Here is an 18,125-nt window from a genome sequence, read left to right as displayed (position 1 = left end):
TCCGGATGTTGCCGATGCCCGCTCACCCTCCCCCACCTCTGGAGAACTGACGGAAACGGTCCTGAGAACTACAACTCCCAAGCACACCCTCCTCTTCCGGCGCACAGCCTCCTGGGACTTGTTGTTCTACCCAGAACCCTGATATCTGCCGGTCCCGGGTCCGGCCGAGGACTCCATGTCCCAGCATGCCGCGGAACCGCAAGGCCGACGCTCAGAGGGCATCCTGCCGCCTCCCCGGGCGCGCAGGCGCAGCGCCGCTGTTTGTCGGAGCCTGAGAAGGGAGGAGGTACGGTCGAAGCCGAGGCCGAGGCGGAGCTGACCAGACTTGACTCCGGCCCAGAACCAGCCTCCAGTCCCGCGTCGACCGTAGGGCCCCAGAGTGGATGGAGAAGATCGAGCCCTGAGATCACCGCCAGTCCGGTCGGCGCGGTGGCCACACAGAGCAGGCAGGCAGGCGTGCCTAAGCTGCCCAGGGCCTTCCCTCAGATCCCCGGCGAGGGGCCTAGGCCCCGGCCCCGCGACCAGGCCCGGCTCTGCCCTTTGGGACCGGAGTCGACCCGACCGGAAGTGGAGCTTTCACCGGGGCCATAGGCCAGTGACTAGGTCGGACCCGGGCCTCCCGTCGGGGCCGGACTGGGACGAGGCCCCGGGGAGGCCCCTAGCCCACTAAACCCTTTCCTAAGGCCGACGCCCGCCAGGAAGATGCAGCGCGCCCTACCGGGCGCCCGCCAACACTTGGGGGCCATCCTGTCCAGCGCCAGCGTGGTGGTGAAGGCTCTGTGCGCTGCGGTACTATTCCTCTACCTGCTGTCCTTCGCCGTGGACACGGGCTGCCTGGCGGTCACCCCAGGCTACCTCTTTCCACCCAACTTCTGGATCTGGACCCTGGCCACCCATGGGCTGATGGAACAGCATGTGTGGGATGTGGCCATCAGCCTGGCCACAGTGGTGGTGGCTGGACGTTTGCTGGAGCCCCTCTGGGGGGCCTTGGAGCTGCTCATCTTCTTCTCAGTGGTGAACGTGTCTGTGGGGCTACTGGGGGCCTTCGCCTACCTCCTCACCTACATGGCTTCTTTCAACTTGGTGTACCTTTTCACTGTCCGCATCCACGGCGCCCTGGGCTTCCTAGGTGGTGTCCTGGTGGCACTCAAGCAAACCATGGGGGACTGTGTGGTCCTGCGAGTGCCTCAGGTGCGTGTCAGTGTGGTGCCCATGCTGCTCTTGGGACTGCTGCTGCTGCTGCGGCTGGCCACACTGCTCCAGAGCCCAGCGCTGGCCTCCTATGGCTTTGGGCTGATCTCCAGTTGGGTGTATCTTCGCTTCTACCAGCGCCATAGCCGAGGCCGAGGCGACATGGCCGACCACTTTGCCTTTGCCACCTTCTTCCCTGAGATCCTGCAGCCTGTGGTGGGGCTGTTGGCGAACTTGGTGCATGGCCTCCTGGTGAAGGTAAAGATATGCCAGAAGACAGTGAAGCGCTATGATGTGGGTGCCCCATCCTCCATCACCATCAGCCTCCCAGGCACAGACCCTCAAGACGCAGAGCGGAGAAGGTACTGTGGAATCTTCCAAAACCTTGTCGAGCTAGGAGAGTATCATTAATCAAGTCACATTCCATCTGTTGAGGTGCTTGCTGTATGTAGGCTGGCAGCCTACAGTCAGATGTTGGGGCGGATTCAGAAAGAGAGAAAAGCCAGCTTGTGGCCTGGAGCTCAGCATTTAAGTGTCTGGGCTGCAGGAGGTGCTTTCCAAAATTAGGGAGTAAAAGTGGCCTTTCTCACCACTCAGGCCGCTTAAGTTTCAAGAAATGCCCTGCTTCCTTTTGAGCTGTGTGAGGGGCAAATGGAGAGCCAGGTACACGTAACCCTGGCCTTGTCTCAGAATCTCCATATCCTAGACACTAGTCCTGTGGGAGCCAGAAACACTCTTCTGGTCCTTCTTTCCCTGTGAGAGAGGGACAGAGAAGGAGACATGGGATCCTTAAGAGATGGTCTGGGCCACTCTAGTTTCCAAACGCTGGACTACACCCTCTTCCTGAGCCTTAATTCAGATGTTGCGCTTCTCTGCCGCTTATTTATTGAGAGGGAAGCCTGGGGTATAACTAGACTTAGACACACCCCCTCACCCCCACCACCCCCCGCCTACTCTGGCAGGCATGTGTCACCAAACCCAGGGGACAGCCACATGACCCACCGAGGGAGCCTGCTGACCACACCAGGAAGTAGAGACAACCTTTTCATTATCTGTAAACCAAGCCATCTGCACCATCAGGAATCCCAACTGAATTATTCACTGAATGCACCTTGGCCAGGGCAGGACAGATCTTTTTTAATCCATCTCTTTCTCCCTCTCCCAGGTCTGTGGACTTACCAGAGTGGTCACAGCTCTGTTTCCAACATTATTCTTTTTTTTTTTTAATTTTATTTATTATTTTTGGCTGCGTCGGGTCTTCATTGCTTCGCGCGGGCTTTCTCTAGCTGCAGCGAGTGGGGGCTACTCTTCATTGCAGTGCGTGGGCTTCTCTTGTTGCAGAGCACAGGCTCTAGGCGCATGGGCTTCAGTAGTTGTGGCTCGTGGGCTCTAGAGTACAGGCTCAGTAGTTGTGGCGCACGGGTTTAGTTGCTCCGCAGCATGTGGGATCCTCCCTGGCCAGGGCTCGGACCCATGTCCCCTGCATTGGCAGGCGGATTCGTAACCACTGTGCCACCAGAAGCCCCCTCAACATTATTCTTGAGTGGTTTTTTTGATGCAGGTACTTGAGTAGTGAAATTTAGAGCAGGCTCTGTTCATACTTTCTGCATTTGTCAAAGCCTTCTGCTTTTGCTCACCTGTGAAATGAGTTCTTAGCAGGCAGCTTTATGAATTCAGCTGGAGTTGTCCCTGTGCTTACTCTCCACTGGGGCTGTGGAGTGTGGGCCACACCCCTTTCTTGAAGGAGTTTCCAGCTGGGGAAGGCCACAGATTACTGTGGTCCAAGGTGGCAGGTGTTGAAAAGTACACACTGCATGCTGCAGAGCTTGATTGTGGGCTCTACAGTCTGTGTCTCTGTGGCTGATGAATCCTAAAGACCGAGGTCTCTATTAATCTTATCCAGTGGAGGAGATGCAGTCAGGAGGTCTGGGCCTGGTAGAAACTGAGCTGTCCTCAGAGCTGTTCAGGTGATCCCAGGCCACAGTGGTGGCCCCTCCCGCAGTGAGAGATCTTGGATTGTTAGGGTTGGCTGAACATTCAAAAAACCTCTGCGCAGCCCCAAGAAAATGGACAGGTGGAGGCAGATTGGGGTGGGGGGGGTGTCAGGAAGTGGGTTCTTGGCATAGTCTTGTGGTTGTTACCTTGCCTGGGGATGGGGTTACTCCACCAACCAGTTTGACGTCTTGCTGCACGCCATTCCCTGACCCAAAGAGCTAGTGATAGTGGGAGGCAGGGGTTCCTATCTTTGACCCTTGTGAGGGAGTGATTAGCATGCCACCATCTCTCTACCTTGGCAGGCTTTAAACAGAATTGACAAGGCAGTCTCCAGAATGGGAGCCTGGGTAGCAGCATCCTGTCTGTGCCAAGTTGCCATGGTGCCAGGCTGGAGGACAGGGTGGAAGTGTGCTGGGGCTTTCTGTGCCTGTGTTCTTGTTGTCCCTCTTGTCATGTTCCCTGGCATGGTGGAGATTTTGGATTTCTGCTGGAACATGGAAGGCTATACAGGTCCCCCATGCTGGTGGCACAGAGTTGGAGGCATCAGGGGTCCACAGTGACCACTAGTAGAAGTGTTACCTGGCAGCATGGGCGTCCCAACTCTTGGTGGGCAGGGTCCCAAGTGCACGTACATACTTTCTTCTAGCGGACTTTCCCACCTCCCCTCAGAGCGGGGTCTCCAGGGGTCTGCCTAGTGGAACCAGTAGGCTCTGGCCTGTGCCCTACCCACATGGATTGTTTCTCCTTCCTGTCCTCCTGCTAGGACGCTGTGTGTTCCTGCTCTAACAGAGGTCCTGGTGGGTTTGGAGATTCTTCTTGGAAGGAGAATATTAGAGTCAGTTAGGAGGGGTGAGCTGACCCAGGTTGGCCCTGCTTCCCAGGCTGAGAGCCAAGGCAGGTGCTTGAGTTCCAAACTTCCCCACAGACCCTTGCCAGGAGGCTCAAAATACTCCTAACAAGGAGAGGGGGAGAAGTAATGCCTTGAACATGATGCCAGTGCCCAGCAGAAACTCACATGTCCAGGGACTTGCCCTTCCACCTGTCTGCCCAGGGACACCAGCTTTGCCCAACCTTAGGCACCATCCTCAGAACCATTCCTGGGGCTGGCCTGTGGGCAGGCTGGCAGGCACCCAGCTGGCCTTCTCAGCCTGGAGGTGCCCCAGCTATGGAAGGAAGGCCCTACAGCCTTTGGGTCCTCATTCTGATGGCAGAGTGTGCCCTAATCTAATCCCTGTGGAGCCCTGGGCCCTGTATGGGGAAGGAGAACCCATAGGGTTCTGAGAGAGGAGTGTGAGCAGTAAGGCATGTCAGTTTCCTGGGGGAAAGAGTGCAGGGCATGAGCCAAGTTCAGATCCCGAGTGACCTGTCATCTTTCCCCTGGCCCCAGGCAACTGGCTCTGAAGGCCCTCAACGAGCGGTTGAAGCGAGTGGAGGACCAGTCCGTCTGGCCCAGCATGGAAGACGACGAAGAGGAGGCTGGGGCCAAAGTGGATAGCCCCCTGCCGTCAGACAAGGCCCCCACGCTCCCAGGGAAGGGGCCTGTCCCAGAATCCAGCCTGATCACCTTTGAGGCAGCTCCCCCGAAGCTGTAACTCTAGACCACCTTGAGCGTAGCACCTCTTCTCCCAAGCCCCCCTTGACACACTCTCAGCTACTCCAGGGCACTGACTGCTCTGAGGAGAGGGAAGAAGGCCTGCTGGGGGTTGCCACAGCCTTCTGCTATTTCTCGCCAACACTACCCAGGATTCTTGCTACCTGGTTCCAACTCCAGACAACCACTATGCCAGGCATGGGGCCTCTGAAGCACAGCCAGCCCAGGCCATCTGAGGTAAGACTGTACCTCAGCAGGCAGCCTCAAGCAAGTGGCTGCAGGGGCACTGGTGCCATGGCTCCTAGGCCAACCCTCACACCTGATACTGGTTGCCGAGAGCCTGAGCCAAGGCAAGGATTTGCCAAAAACATTCTGGGGGTCCAGCCAGTGCAGGAGCCAGTGCAGGGCTGTACATCCCTGCCCGCCCGCAAAGAGACTACATTCATGTCAAGATTTCTGATTCCCTCTGCTGTGGCCATAGCTGCTTCTGGGCCAGAACAGTCACAGCTCCCAGGTATTTTCTACAGGACCACTTGAGTGGGCAGCCAAGCCCAGCCTCGCAGTATCAATAAAGCAGTTCTTTGAGGTATGGCTTCTGGGCTCTGTTAGACCACCTTGTGCAGCCCCCTCATCATGCTCAACTGCAGAGTTAGACAGGGACTTAACCCTAGGTTCAAGGGCTCGGTCACCAAGGCTACTCCAGCTGGATAAAAAGCCCATTGCCCTCATGCCCTTCCCCCCATCACACTCCCCCTTGCCTCACCACCACATGCCCACTGTCAAGCAGTCTTCCCAGAGCTGTCACCTCAGGCTCTTACTTACTTTCTGCCTCCCTGCACTACCGGGTGAAGGAGGCCCTGCCTGGAGGACCTGATAATTAAGCGCCTCTCTATCATAAGGAGTTGTTCTTATCCATGGCTCACCTCCAAGACAGATTACTCAGGGCCTGACACCTAGGGAGGCAGCCCATCCCCAGCTCCCATCCTGTCATTGCCCAGATTTGACCACCACAGTCTAGAAACTCCAACATAGTGAGCAGCTGGGAGACTGAAATACACACAGCCGCACCATTCACAGCTACAGCCCTCGGGCCTGCTAGGGCCCTGGGTGGCATGGGGTGCTTAGCAGCCAGATCCGGGGGGCTAGTGTGCCAAGAGAGCTTTAGCCCCTCAGTGAGCAGCCAGGGACAGGTCCCCATCTTGCCCAGCTGCCCATTTTTTCATGCTGATGGCATTAGCAAGAACTATCCCCAGCTTTGGGCTGTTCCTCCCATCCAGTCTTTTCAGTCTTTATTCATTTATTTATTTATTTATTCATTCATTCATTCATTTAGGCCACGCCTCACGGCACGTGGGATCAAACCCACGCCCCCTGCATTGGAAGTGCGGAGTCTTAACCACCAGACCACCGGGAAAGTCCCTTCAGTCTTTTTTAAAATTTTATTTTACTTTTTTCTCTTCTCTCATTTCTGGACATACCAGCACAAGTTGAGTTGCTGTGGGCAGGGGGCAGTTTTGCAACCCACCTTCATCCAGACACATGAGCCATAAACTCCTCTGGGATGGCAGAGAAAGAAGGAAAGGGGAGGTACTCCAGCATGAGGAGCAAGTAATAATGTCACACAAAGGACTCCGGCTACCCGTGACCGCACCAGTGCCTGAGGTGTCCCGTGACCGAGTCAGCTGAGAGAGTCCAGGAGGTCTCAGCCCCGGCTACCACACTGAGGGGCAAATCCAGGCTTCCCCTAGTTCTGGGAAGAGCTCACGGCTGGATCCTCTTGCGGTACAGGTAGGCATTGCTCACCTGGTTCATAATGACCAAGCTGGTAAGGACAGGGCATAGCACAGCCAGGTACCAGACCCCACCGGTGACTGTGGCAGTGAACCAGAGTGAGCACATGCCCAACAAGAGGCTGGCACTACCCAGAAGGTAGCCCACCAACCCAGAAGTGGCATGGTACAGCTTGAGCTTGGCCAGAGGCCATCGAGGCAGCAATTTGGGGTAGAGCAGCCCCACCCCACCTGAGCACTGCAGCCCTGCCCACAGCACAGCTAGCAGTCCTGCCCGCCCATGCCACGTGGCCAGGTGGGCTTTGCCAAGCTGTTCCTTGTGAAGGATGACAAGGCCCAGGCCCAGCAGTGCACACAGCAGGGCCAGCAGCTGCAGAACCCAGTGGCAGCGTGCTCGGCCCTTCCGCGAGAGGGAGCGCAGCAGCGAACTCTCAGGAGAGAACACCAGCAGTGCCTCGGTCATCAGGAAAGAGAACTGGGGAGACAGGGATGGGACACTAAATGAGAGTGTTGCCCAGCAGAAGGGAAGAAAGCTTTAGATACAACCTAAGCTGCCAGCTAGTGTGGGCAGATTCCACTTCATTCTCTCCCCACTAATGAGTATCTATTTGGTGGCACAAGAGTGGAGAATTCCATCTGGGACAGAACATCTGCTTTGAGTAACCAGCAGGAGGTACCTCTCCACACTGCTTCTAGGTGCTATTCTGAAATGTCATCTCTGCTGTGCTACCCAGCAAACACAAGGTTTGAGATGTGGCAGTTATAAATGATTCACAAGCCTTTTTCTGACACAGGACTGGATACAATTTCTTGGCAAGAGTTGGCCACGTGGGTGCACTGTTTCAGGAAAATTAGGTGCATCACTATAAATTAAGGTGAAAAGGGACGCAGGTACACCCAAATGCATATTCTAAGCCTCCTGCCTGGAGGTGGACAAAGCCTCATTTTGTGCTTAGACAAACCCATTTGCCCTGCATCTCGAATACTCTAGTTCAAGCGTGGGATATAAACTATAGGCAGGAGTTGGAGCATACAGTTCATCCAACCCCACATCCCATTACTTCAAACAGATATTAAGTGTTCATTAACATTTAGAGGGTGCTAAGACCACCACCCATAGCTATGCTCCCTCCCATCCCTAAGAGCTGGCCAGGCCCACTACTTACAGCCAGAGACATAAGCACGGGGTGCCAGGAGAAGAGACCTGGAATGAGAAGAGGAAGCCTCGTGAAGCTGAAGCAAGAAGAACCCAGCCACGCCAATCCCCACAGGCTGAGGAGTATGAGTAGCTCATTGCCCAAGGAGATGCTGCCAAAATGCAAGCCCCCTCTTGCTGCAACAAACTGACCCCATACCTATCATCTCTTCCTGGACCCTCCCTGGATCAGAAGCCATGCTTTGCCACTCCTCTGGCAGTCCTCCCTCCTTCCCCCTGCACTTTGCAAGAGGCAGCTAAGTGGAGCACCAAGAAAAGAGAAGCCAGGTACTCTATGGGACCTGGCCAAGCTGGCAGAGCCCCAACTCTCATCTATTCCACCCCACTTACTCCTCCAGCATAGCATGTCCCTCAGCCAACCAGGCCGTTCCCAGGAGTCAGACCCAAGGCTTACTATTGCCCCTGCTCCCCAGGAAAAGTGACACTTTCCTTCTCAAAAGTCAACTATGAATTCTACTTACTGGAGCCAGGCCTGGCAAGTACAGCCACAAAGATGGTGAAGCCCAGGGCCACAATGTGGGCAGCAGCCCCAGATGCAGTGCGCAGAGCTCGGTATATGTGCGACTCGGTCTCCACAGAAAGGGCCATGGTCAACCAGGCCGGCTTGTAGCCTGAAAGCATAGCAGAGTAAGCAAGGGTCTCTGGTGCCCGCTGTCCACTCCTTTCACTGGAGCAAGGGTTGTGGGGCAGGAATGCCACTCTCTTCCAAAAAGTTAAGGCAGGAAGGGACAGTACTAAGGCAGGCACCAGGAATAGTCGAGGACTGGTGGCCTGTCAGCGTGTACCCGCATCTGGATTGGCACTGATCACTGGCCCACCTTCCAGGTAAGATCGGCAAGGCCGTGTAATAGACTACAAATCCCAGCGTGCACCACGCCGTCGCCGGGCGGGAGCGCCTGCTGGAAGGGCGTGAAGCACTACGGGAATTGTAGTTCCCAGTTGCGTCGAAATTACGGCCTGAGTCCCTTTGCGCACAGCCTCCCCACTTGCCGCTGGCATGCTTCCCCTACACGCTAGGGATTCACCTGCCTCACCCGCAGCGCCGACCTGACGAGGTGGTTCCCTCCCGAGAAAGTGGGTTACTCGGGGCTCTGCCGCGCGCCCTGCCGCTCCGTCGCGGAGCCTCTTAACTTCCGGGTGCGACGCCTACCCATCCGGGACTTCCTGGGACAGTCCCCCACAGCCACACGGCTGAGTCGCGCTGCACAGGCGCTGTTGAGCAGATGGCCTCACGGGTGTTCAGTGCGCAGGCGTCCTTAACCAGGCAGCCCAAACCTCCGGGCTGTTTCTGACAGGTGCTCCCAGGGACAGTGGCGCCAGCTACGGACCCCGGCCCCACTAGCGCCATGGGCAGTAGCTGCCGCATCGAATGCATATTCTTCAGCGAGTTCCACCCAACGCTGGGACCCAAGATCACCTATCAGGTGCCATCCGGGCTCGCGGGGCATGGGAGGCAAGGTTGAGGGACGCTCGGGGGAGTTCAGCCAGCTGCCTGGAAGCGGTAGAACCCCGTGCCCCGTGCTGCACGCAGGCACGCCACCCCTTCATTCGCGGAAAATCGTGAACCAAGAGTATATTCAGACCCAGTCCCAGGCTCCCGGTGTGGCAAGGCAAACAAACATTCACATAGGCAGTGATTGTGGGAAATCTGGCTGTGGGGGCCCAAGGGAGGTGCCAGGTTCTACGAGAGGTGTGAGTGGTGATCCACTAGTATCCCTGGATGCATAAGAATTTAGGTGAGGCAGGAGTGTGCCAGGTGGAGGGTACAGCATATGCAAAAGCCAGGAGGTAGGTGAGAACATAATGTGTGTTTGGAAACACAAAAGAGTAGGCCTGGGTGGATGGGAGAGAGGAGAAACCCTGGAGAAGAGGGATTAGGTCTTGGGGGTCACCCTGTGTATTCCACCTAGTTATAAGGTCCACTAAGGGGATTCTTGTCACTCCCTTCCACAGGTCCCCGAGGACTTCATCTCCCGGGAGCTGTTTGACACCGTCCAGGTGTACATCATCACCAAGGCAGAGCTGCAGAATAAGCTCATCACTGTGTGAGGCCCTAGCTGGGGGGTTGGGAGGGTTCCCAGGCGGAGTGGACAGACTTGGGGGTGAGAGGAGCCTGACTCTGTTCCCATCTGTTCCCCTCGTCCAGCACAGCCATGGAGAAGAAACTGATTGGCTGCCCCGTGTGCATCGAGCACAAGAAGTACAGCCGCAATGCCCTGCTCTTCAACCTAGGCTTTGTGTGTGATGCCCAGGCCAAGACTTGTGCCCTTGAGCCCATCGTCAAAAAGCTGGCTGGCTACCTGACCACACTGGAGGTATGCAACACGATGGGCTTGGGTGGATGGGCAGGCAGAGTTAGGGAAGGTGTTCGCATGTCTCCAAAGCCCTCCAGACCCGGGAACCTGCCAGGGTAGGATGCCAGCCAAGGGTCCTGGGGTGTGCCCACCATGCTGTCCATGCTCCATCCAGCTAGAGAGCAGCTTCGTGTCCACGGAGGAGAGCAAACAGAAGTTGGTGCCCATCATGACCATCTTGCTGGAGGAGCTAAATGCTTCAGGCCGGTGCACTCTGCCCATCGGTATGGCCCAGCCTCCGCAAGGAGAGCAGAGGGGTCGAGGAGGGATGGGAAAGTGGCAGGGGAAGGTGAGCCCAGTCAAGGACAAGACTTGTGAACAAATTGGTGGCCAGGAAATAGCCATGAGCTGGGCTGATGATGTCCAGGGTCCAGTGCATGATGGGGCTGGAGAGGAGGAGGCCAGTAGAGCTCTCTAGCTCTGCTCCTTGGGCGTGTTCCTTCCCCTGTATGGACCTCAGTCTGTTGCTCCATAAAAGGGGAAGATGGCTCTACCCAGAGTCACCTTCCTGCCTCAAGGGTGGCCGGGAGGACTGGATGGTAATTGATGGCCTCTTGGAAGAGATGGCACTGAGGATATGGGTGGGGTCCCCTGCAGATGAGTCTAACACCATCCACCTGAAGGTGATAGAGCAGCGTCCTGACCCTCCTGTGGCCCAGGAGTATGATGTGCCTGTCTTTACCAAAGACAAGGAGGATTTCTTCAACTCACAGTGGGACCTCACCACACAACAGGTATGCTAGCCCTCCCTGGCTATCATGACCTGTGGCTGGCCACAGCCCTGGCCTCATCCCACCCCTACTGACCCTGCTCTTCCCTGCCCAGATCCTGCCCTACATTGATGGTTTCCGCCACGTCCAGAAGATCTCAGCCGAGGCAGACGTGGAGCTCAACCTGGTGCGCATCGCCATCCAGAACCTGCTGTGAGTGGGGAACAGTGACACTCAGGACAGGGTCACCAGTCAGGAAGAGCCCAGGGGCCCTGAGTGTGGGAGCTGGGAAGACATGGCCCTCAGAAGCTGAGTACAGCTATCTCCCCCAGGTACTATGGTGTTGTGACACTGGTGTCCATCCTCCAGGTAGGTGTGTCTGGGGTCTGATTAAATGGAGAATGGATCATGTGGCTGAGCCCAATTGGGGTTGTATCAGACTTCCAAGCCCTTCACTCAGGCCCCTGTGCCTCCTGCTACCCTCCAGTACTCCAATGTGTACTGCCCGACGCCCAAGGTCCAGGACCTGGTAGATGACAAGTCCCTGCAGGAGGCGTGTCTATCCTACGTGACCAAGCAAGGTATTGGCAGGCTCTGGGGGAGGCCATCTCAGGGAGGGCAGGGCCACCTGGAGAGCTGACCCCTGATGCCTACAGGGCACAAGAGGGCCAGTCTCCGGGATGTGTTCCAGCTGTACTGCAGCCTGAGCCCTGGCACTACTGTGAGAGATCTCATTGGCCGCCACCCCCAACAGCTGCAGCACATTGATGAACGGTCAGAGGGGGATCCCCTGGGGCATGGAAGGTTTGCCTGAGGGCAGGTACACTCTCTGTGTCTCTCCCAAGCCCTGGGTCAGAGAGAAAGCAGGAGATTCCTAGTGAGCAGAATCATGTGGCACTGCTACTCCAGGAAGGCTTCCTGGAGGTGATGGGTTTGAAGGCCAGTCTGGTCATTGAAACAAAACTGGAGGGGAGAGTGGCCTGGCTAGAAGGAGGCCTGGCCAGAGCATCACCCCTTTCTTCCTCGACCCTCACCCCAGGAAGCTGATCCAGTTCGGGCTTATGAAGAACCTCATCCGGCGACTACAGAAGTATCCCGTGCGGGTGTCTCGGGAGGAGCGGAGCCACCCTGCCAGGCTTTACACAGGCTGCCACAGTTACGATGAGATCTGCTGCAAGACAGGTAGAGGCAGGCAGGACCACTGAGGTGGGGTTAGGGCAGGGTGGCCAAGCCAAGGCTTCTGACCTCACCTCCACCACACCACCTAGGCATGAGCTACCAAGAGCTGGATGAACGGCTGGAAAATGACCCCAACATCATCATCTGCTGGAAGTGAGGCTGGTGTGGGCTGGACCAGGCACACAGCTATGGCTATTCTCTCCTAAGCCCTGCCTGGTGCATGAGGACTAGACCTACAAACTAGTCCATACTGTCTCAAGGTTAACCCTCATTTCTATAAATAAAGTCATCCATTTCAACCTACCTTTATTGAATACTGCCGCTGAGTCAGCCACCAGAGAGAACTCGCAGTGAAAGAAATAGCCATGGTCCGACGCCCTGGAGCACCATCTGGTGGCCAGAACCAACAATGGGCATGTAAAAGTGCCCGCTAATTATAAACAAATAAATAGCCAGAAAGAATCAATTGGGAAGCTGAGATGAAAAGTGAGTTGGGATGGGAGCTGAGGCTGCTCTGCATCAGATTCTCAAGGAAGGCCTAGCTGAACTGACTTAAATTGAACTCTGAAGGAGGAAGAGTATTCCAGGCAGAGGTAACAGGCGCAAAAGCCCTGAAGCAAAAGCCACTTTAGGATGTATGAGGAAGCCAAGGAAAGCCCATGGGGCTGGAACATATTGTAGAAGACAAGGGGGAGAGGGGGAAGAAATTAAGTCCCGAGGTAGGAGAGGGGGCAAGAGCCTGATTCTGCAGAGTTGCTGGTAAGCTGCTTTGGACATAGTATTTTGAGGGCCAGAGGCAGCCAGATTCACACTCATGTGAGGAAGTAATGTCTCATGTACACCTTTAAAAGACTCCTGGTGGGAATTCCCTGGCGGTCCAATGGTTAGGACTTAGGGCTCTCACTGCCGAGGGCCGGGGTTCAATCCCTGGTCGGGGAGCTAATATCCTACATGCCACGCGGCGCGGCCAAAAAAAAAAAAAAAGACTCCTGGCTACTCAGGAAGGTCAAGGGTGGAAATGGGTCCAGTAAAAAGACCACAGTAGTTACCTCATGAGAGGTGATGGCAGCCTGGCCTAGGATGGATTGAAGTTGTGAGCCCTGCGCAGTATTTCGGGTGTAGAGCCAACAAGGTGGAGCTGCGCGCGAGGAATACTGGAGCGAGGAGGCCACGGAGAGGAGCATCCGTGTGGGCGGAGAGGGAGCAGCTACAGGGAGAGCTGGTGGGGGGCGGGCCGACTTGACGTCCATCCGAGGAGGAAGCTAGGCCGCAAGAGTCTGTAACTCAGGGAGACCCGTGAGCCGCAGCCAGTTGTTTGGGAGAAAGCTCCAGGAGTCTAAGGAGGGTTGCTACCCGCAGCCTGGCAAGCAGGCAGACGCTGGCGTGACGGGACCCAGCGCGGGCCGCCAGCAGGGGCGGGACCCAGGCCGCAGTGCGCAGGCGTTGAGCTAACCGTTTCCATGGCGGCGAGGACTGACGCGCAGCAACCGCTCTACAACTGTAGGGTCCCAGACTTCGGCTCCGCAGGAGACCGTGGTCCCCAAGCGTGTCAGCATCCCCATCTCAGCGCAGGCCGCTGCTCGCGGTCAGCCGAACCCCACCTTCCCGCTTCCTGTCCCTTGCGCCGACATGGGCGACCTGGAGTTGCTGCTGCCCGGGGAGGCTGACGTGCTAGTGCGGGGACTGCGCAGCTTCCAGCTGCGCGAGATGGGCTCCGGAGGGTGAGGCAGCTGGATCCGGGGTCAGGTGGAGTCATGGGGTCAGAGTCCTTGAGTGGGGGAGTGTGGGCCTGACATTGGGGGGAGGGGTTGCCCGGCGTGGACGGGCCCCTCGGTGGGGAGGTAAAGCTCTCCGAGACAGGGTTATATGGTTCTGAGCCACCTTGGACCCCGGTTAGGCTTCAGTAGGACCCAACCCCCACACCCACTCCTACTGCACACATGTGCACACACACACCCTGCCTGGGCAGGTGGAACCAGCAGCATGAGAACCTCGAGAAGCTGAACATGCAGGCTATCCTTGATGCCACGGCCAGCCAGGGCGAGCCCATCCAGGAGCTGCTGGTCACCCATGGGAAGGTATGTTGGAGTCACAGGCAGGGTTCCTGTCTTCTCACCACCCCCCATCCCACCACTCTACCCCTCAGGAACACCCTGGGTGCCTGCACTTCCCTCTGGCTGGCACCCCTGTCCTCCCCAAAGGAAAAGGAAAAGTGTGTTTCACATTTGATTTTGCAGCCCTATGGGACAGGACCCTGGCATGCCAGGTGGGGTGCAGAATGTGAGTTGATTAGGGAGATAATCCTGGATCCTAGAACAGCCTAGGCTGTAGGGGGAGGGCCCAAGTTCTAAAGGCATTCCTGAATAGACTGTCGGGCTAGAGGGAGGCACCCACTGAAGTGGGATGGGACTTTGTCATAGAAGAAGGCAACCTTCCCAACATGAGAGAGAGGGAGTTAGAAACCAGGGACTGGCTTAACTGGAATGTGAGCCAGGAGGTGGCACCAGTAGATGACCTGAAATATCACTTGACAGAAAGATTCCTCTGCAAGGAAAAGGTGGAGCCCCCTACTGGGGTGTGAGGTAGGAATAGGGCACTGTGAAGGGCCCTGAATAAGAGTGAGGCCAAGGGCTTCCCTGGTGGCGCAGTGGTTGAGAGTCCGCCTGCCGATGCAGGGGACATGGGTTCATGCCCCGGTCTGGAAAGATCCCACATGCCACGGAGTGGCTGGGCCCATGAGCCATGGCCGCTGAGCCTGCGCTCCGCAACAGGAGAGGCCACAACAGTGAGAGGCCTGCGTAAAAAAAAAAAGAGTGAGACCAAGGCACACAAAAGCCTCGGGAGGCCAGAGAACAAGGACAGGGACGAGAGAGGGCATGAGCAGGAGGGCTGGCCTGAGAGGTATACTTGAATGGGGGAGGACCTGACAAGGGCTCAGGTGCAGGAGGAGCATGGCAGCCTGGGGACAAGGCAAGGGCCAGTAATAGAAAGCCTGGGGAATGCCCCCGGAGGGCTGGCCTGAGAGGTATACTTGAATGGGGGAGGACCTGACAAGGGCTCAGGTGCAGGAGGAGCATGGCAGCCTGGGGACAAGGCAAGGGCCAGTAATAGAAAGCCTGGGGAATGCCCCCACAGAGATGTTGGGGGCAGCTGGAAATGAAGGTGTGCAGGAGAGAGATCGGGAAGGAATTCATGGGGCATAGGAGAGTCTGCTGGGCTGGGCTGAGCCAGAGATGGGAGGGTTGCCAGGCTAAGGTAGGCCCACCTCATCCCTGTCCTTTCCCCTCCCCTTCAAAGATCCCGACGCTGGTGGTGGAGCTGATTGCAGTGGAGATGTGGAAGCAGAAGGTGTTCCCTGTGCTGTGCAGGCTGGAAGACTTCAAGCCCCAGAACACTTTTCCCATTTACATGGTGGTGAGCTGGGCCATCGGTTCATACCCCTTCCCACCCCTTCAGAGGGCCCTGGACTAGAGAGAGTAGCTGGTAGCCCCTATCCCTCTCTCAGCAGCCCAGGGCCCTGTCCTCCTCTTTATCTGACAGTTACACCATGAGGCCTCCATCATCAACCTCCTGGAGACAGTATTCTTCCACAAGGTGAGGCACCAGCCCTGCCCACTGGCTAGCCTAGGCCAGGGTCTGGCAGCAAGGGGGGTTGTGTCTGTTTGGGAAGGGCATCAGAGGCAGAATGTTTCCCCTCCACCTGCCCCTCAGGAGGTGTGTGAGTCAGCAGAGGACACCATCTTGGACCTGGTGGACTACTGCCACCGCAAACTGACTCTGTTGGTCGCCCAGAGTGGCCATGGTGGCCCCCCTGAGGAGGAGAAGTCCCAGTATGGCACCCCCATGCAGGTGGGCTGAGGTTCCCGGGGGTTGGCAAGGGCTAGACCCAGGCTCCCCTAGGTTGAACACCATGTGCCCCACCCCAGGAGCTGCAGAAGCAGGCAGAGCTGATGGAATTTGAGATCGCACTGAAGGCCCTCTCAGTGCTGCGCTACATCACAGACTGTGTGGAAAGGTGGGCTGTCCTGCTAAGCCTGGGGCCTGCAGTGGAGGGCTGGGAGCCTGGGCCTGTAGCCTCAGCTCACCTCTCCATCCCCGTCCCTAGCCTTTCCCTGAGCACCTTGAGCCGCATGCTCAGCACCCACAATCTGCCCTGTCTCCTGGTGGAACTGCTGGAGCACAGTCCCTGGAGCCGGCAGGAAGGCGGTAAGGTCCTCCTCCACCTGCCTAAGCCCCAGTTCACTGCTTCCAGGACATCTTCCAGGATTGATGTGGGCAGCTTGCACACAGGCAGAAAACTTTGCCCCCTTGCCCACAGAGAATACCAGGATGCCTCACCCAAAGTGGGCCTAGACCTGGACTCTGCAGCAGGCAGGGCCTGTGTGTCCACCACTGAGGACTCACCCTGCTCTGAAGTGAGCAGCGCCCCAGCATGGGCACATCCTGTGCCCAGACAGTGGTCAATCCCTAGCCCACACAGCTGGCTCACTCACAGAGCATGCAACGCCCGCACACAGTATGCTGGTTCCTCTCCCCAGGCAAGCTGCAGCAATTTGAGAGCGGCCGTTGGCAGACAGTGTCCCCCTCAGAGCAGCAAAAGCTGAGCAAGTTGGATGGGCAGGTGTGGATCGCCCTGTACAATCTGCTGCTAAGCCCTGAGGCCCGGGCCCGCTACTGCCTCACAAGCTTTGCCAAAGGACAGCTACTCAAGGTAGGGAACTCCTCCCACACCAGTCACCAGCGCTCCAGCACTGCCCCATGCCTCCCTTGATGTTTATTTTTGCCCACTCACCTCAGCCCCAGCCCTCTCTCCACACCTTGGGCCTCAGGTGACACAGCAGCTAGTAGGACATGGGTCCCACTGGCACCCTCAGCTCAGCCCAGCTCAGGCCCTCTTTGTTCCTCGACCCTCTAACCGGCACCACTTCACACTGGTCTCCCCTGGACACCCTTGCAGCTTCGGGCCTTCCTCACAGACACACTGCTCGACCAGCTGCCCAACCTGGCAGACCTGCAGGGTTTCCTGGCCCACCTGGCCCTGACTGAAGCCCAGCCCCCTAAGAAGGACCTGGTGTTGGAACAGGTAGGCACTAGGAAGTTAGTTGTTCAGGACCACTGCCCACTTTACCAGCTCCTCCCTGCCATTCTCCACTTCTCTTCCCCAGATCCCAGAAATCTGGGAGCGGCTAGAGCGAGAGAACAGAGGCAAGTGGCAGGCTATTGCCAAGCATCAGCTGCAGCATGTATTCAGCCCCTCGGAGCAGGAACTGAGGCTGCAGGCACGAAGGTGAAGCCTGCTGAGCTGGCAGAAAGGGTAGAAGGGAGGCAGAAGACATGGATGTGGGCAGGGCTGCTCCCGTCCACCCACCCACCAGGTCCAGCCAAGTCCTCCTGACCCTTTTCCCAGGTGGGCGGAGACCTACAGGCTGGACGTGCTAGAGGCAGTGGCTCCAGAGCAGCCCCGCTGTGCCTACTGCAATGCAGAGGCCTCCAAGCGCTGCTCACGATGCCAGAATGAGTGGTATTGCTGCAGGTGAGCGTATCCTAGGACCTTGGACCCCTGAGTCCCACTACCATACCTCTCATAGCACGGCATCCTCACCGGCCCATTTGCCTGTAGGGAGTGCCAAGTCAAGCACTGGGAGAAGCATGGAAAGGCTTGTGTCCCGGCAGCCCAGGGTGACAGAGCCAAGTGAAGGCTGCAGCTGCTGAGGGCCGACCACCCATGCCATACAACCCCGTGCCCCTGAACCTCTGGATCTCAGTCCGGCCTCTGCAAGCGCCCCAGCCTCCCAGGTGGTGAGGATAGCAGGCGGGAAGAGCTGCTGACCCATCTCCCCCAGCAAAGCGCTCGCCACTTCCTGCTCCACCCGGCGGGTAGGCTTAGGGTGCAGCCTCAGCAAGCTGGGGCAGGAGGCCTGGGCCGGAGGCAAGGGTCGGATGTGGGGACCCTCTTCCTCCAGTACAGTAAAGCTAGCTTCCAGAAACACGCCTGTTTCCGCGTGGCCCTTTGAGGTCGTCGTGGTTGTTAGGGGGAGGGGAGTTGCTCGCTAGATGAAGGGAGGATAGGAAACGGAGGGCGGGGACTCCGCGAGGGCA

The 18,125-nt window shown here is 57.3% G+C and overlaps 4 protein-coding genes across 7 annotated transcripts; 3 read left to right on the top strand and 1 right to left on the bottom strand.

Annotated features, from left to right (window-relative positions):
* Nucleotides 1-262: 262 nt before the first annotated feature.
* On the top strand, nucleotides 263-5,363 carry TMEM115 (transmembrane protein 115). Its single transcript, XM_060109719.1, has 2 exons — nucleotides 263-1,553; nucleotides 4,574-5,363. The coding sequence occupies exons 1-2, from the start codon at nucleotides 703-705 to the stop codon at nucleotides 4,776-4,778; spliced, it is 1,056 nt and encodes a 351-aa protein (XP_059965702.1). The 5' UTR covers nucleotides 263-702; the 3' UTR covers nucleotides 4,779-5,363.
* An 839-nt stretch (nucleotides 5,364-6,202) lies between these two features.
* LOC132496961 (transmembrane reductase CYB561D2) lies at nucleotides 6,203-8,957 on the bottom strand. 4 transcript variants are annotated; one of them, XM_060109722.1, is made up of 4 exons: nucleotides 8,809-8,957; nucleotides 8,245-8,394; nucleotides 7,734-7,771; nucleotides 6,203-7,042 (listed from the first exon to the last, which is right to left on the bottom strand). In XM_060109722.1, the coding sequence occupies exons 2-4, from the start codon at nucleotides 8,369-8,371 to the stop codon at nucleotides 6,539-6,541; spliced, it is 669 nt and encodes a 222-aa protein (XP_059965705.1). In that variant the 5' UTR covers nucleotides 8,372-8,394; nucleotides 8,809-8,957; the 3' UTR covers nucleotides 6,203-6,538. The 4 variants fall into 4 exon arrangements, with proteins under 4 accessions (XP_059965705.1, XP_059965706.1, XP_059965703.1 ...); XM_060109723.1 differs by having other exon boundaries at nucleotides 8,813-8,957; XM_060109720.1 differs by having other exon boundaries at nucleotides 8,818-8,957.
* On the top strand, nucleotides 8,942-12,320 carry NPRL2 (NPR2 like, GATOR1 complex subunit). Its single transcript, XM_060109718.1, has 11 exons — nucleotides 8,942-9,207; nucleotides 9,737-9,828; nucleotides 9,930-10,098; nucleotides 10,253-10,361; nucleotides 10,735-10,871; nucleotides 10,963-11,060; nucleotides 11,180-11,216; nucleotides 11,335-11,428; nucleotides 11,504-11,621; nucleotides 11,887-12,029; nucleotides 12,116-12,320. The coding sequence occupies exons 1-11, from the start codon at nucleotides 9,130-9,132 to the stop codon at nucleotides 12,181-12,183; spliced, it is 1,143 nt and encodes a 380-aa protein (XP_059965701.1). The 5' UTR covers nucleotides 8,942-9,129; the 3' UTR covers nucleotides 12,184-12,320.
* Nucleotides 12,321-13,615: 1,295 nt separating this feature from the next.
* Nucleotides 13,616-18,055, top strand: ZMYND10 (zinc finger MYND-type containing 10). The gene is made up of 12 exons (XM_060110149.1): nucleotides 13,616-13,747; nucleotides 13,996-14,104; nucleotides 15,324-15,440; nucleotides 15,567-15,620; nucleotides 15,738-15,875; nucleotides 15,953-16,041; nucleotides 16,132-16,232; nucleotides 16,565-16,737; nucleotides 16,984-17,109; nucleotides 17,192-17,313; nucleotides 17,434-17,559; nucleotides 17,647-18,055. The coding sequence occupies exons 1-12, from the start codon at nucleotides 13,656-13,658 to the stop codon at nucleotides 17,720-17,722; spliced, it is 1,323 nt and encodes a 440-aa protein (XP_059966132.1). The 5' UTR covers nucleotides 13,616-13,655; the 3' UTR covers nucleotides 17,723-18,055.
* Nucleotides 18,056-18,125: the final 70 nt, after the last annotated feature.

Source organism: Mesoplodon densirostris, chromosome 10, assembly GCF_025265405.1.
Source record: "Mesoplodon densirostris isolate mMesDen1 chromosome 10, mMesDen1 primary haplotype, whole genome shotgun sequence".
Lineage (NCBI taxonomy): Eukaryota > Metazoa > Chordata > Mammalia > Artiodactyla > Ziphiidae > Mesoplodon > Mesoplodon densirostris.
Note: the sequence above shows the minus strand (reverse complement) of the source record. Positions and strands in the feature narration are given on the sequence as shown.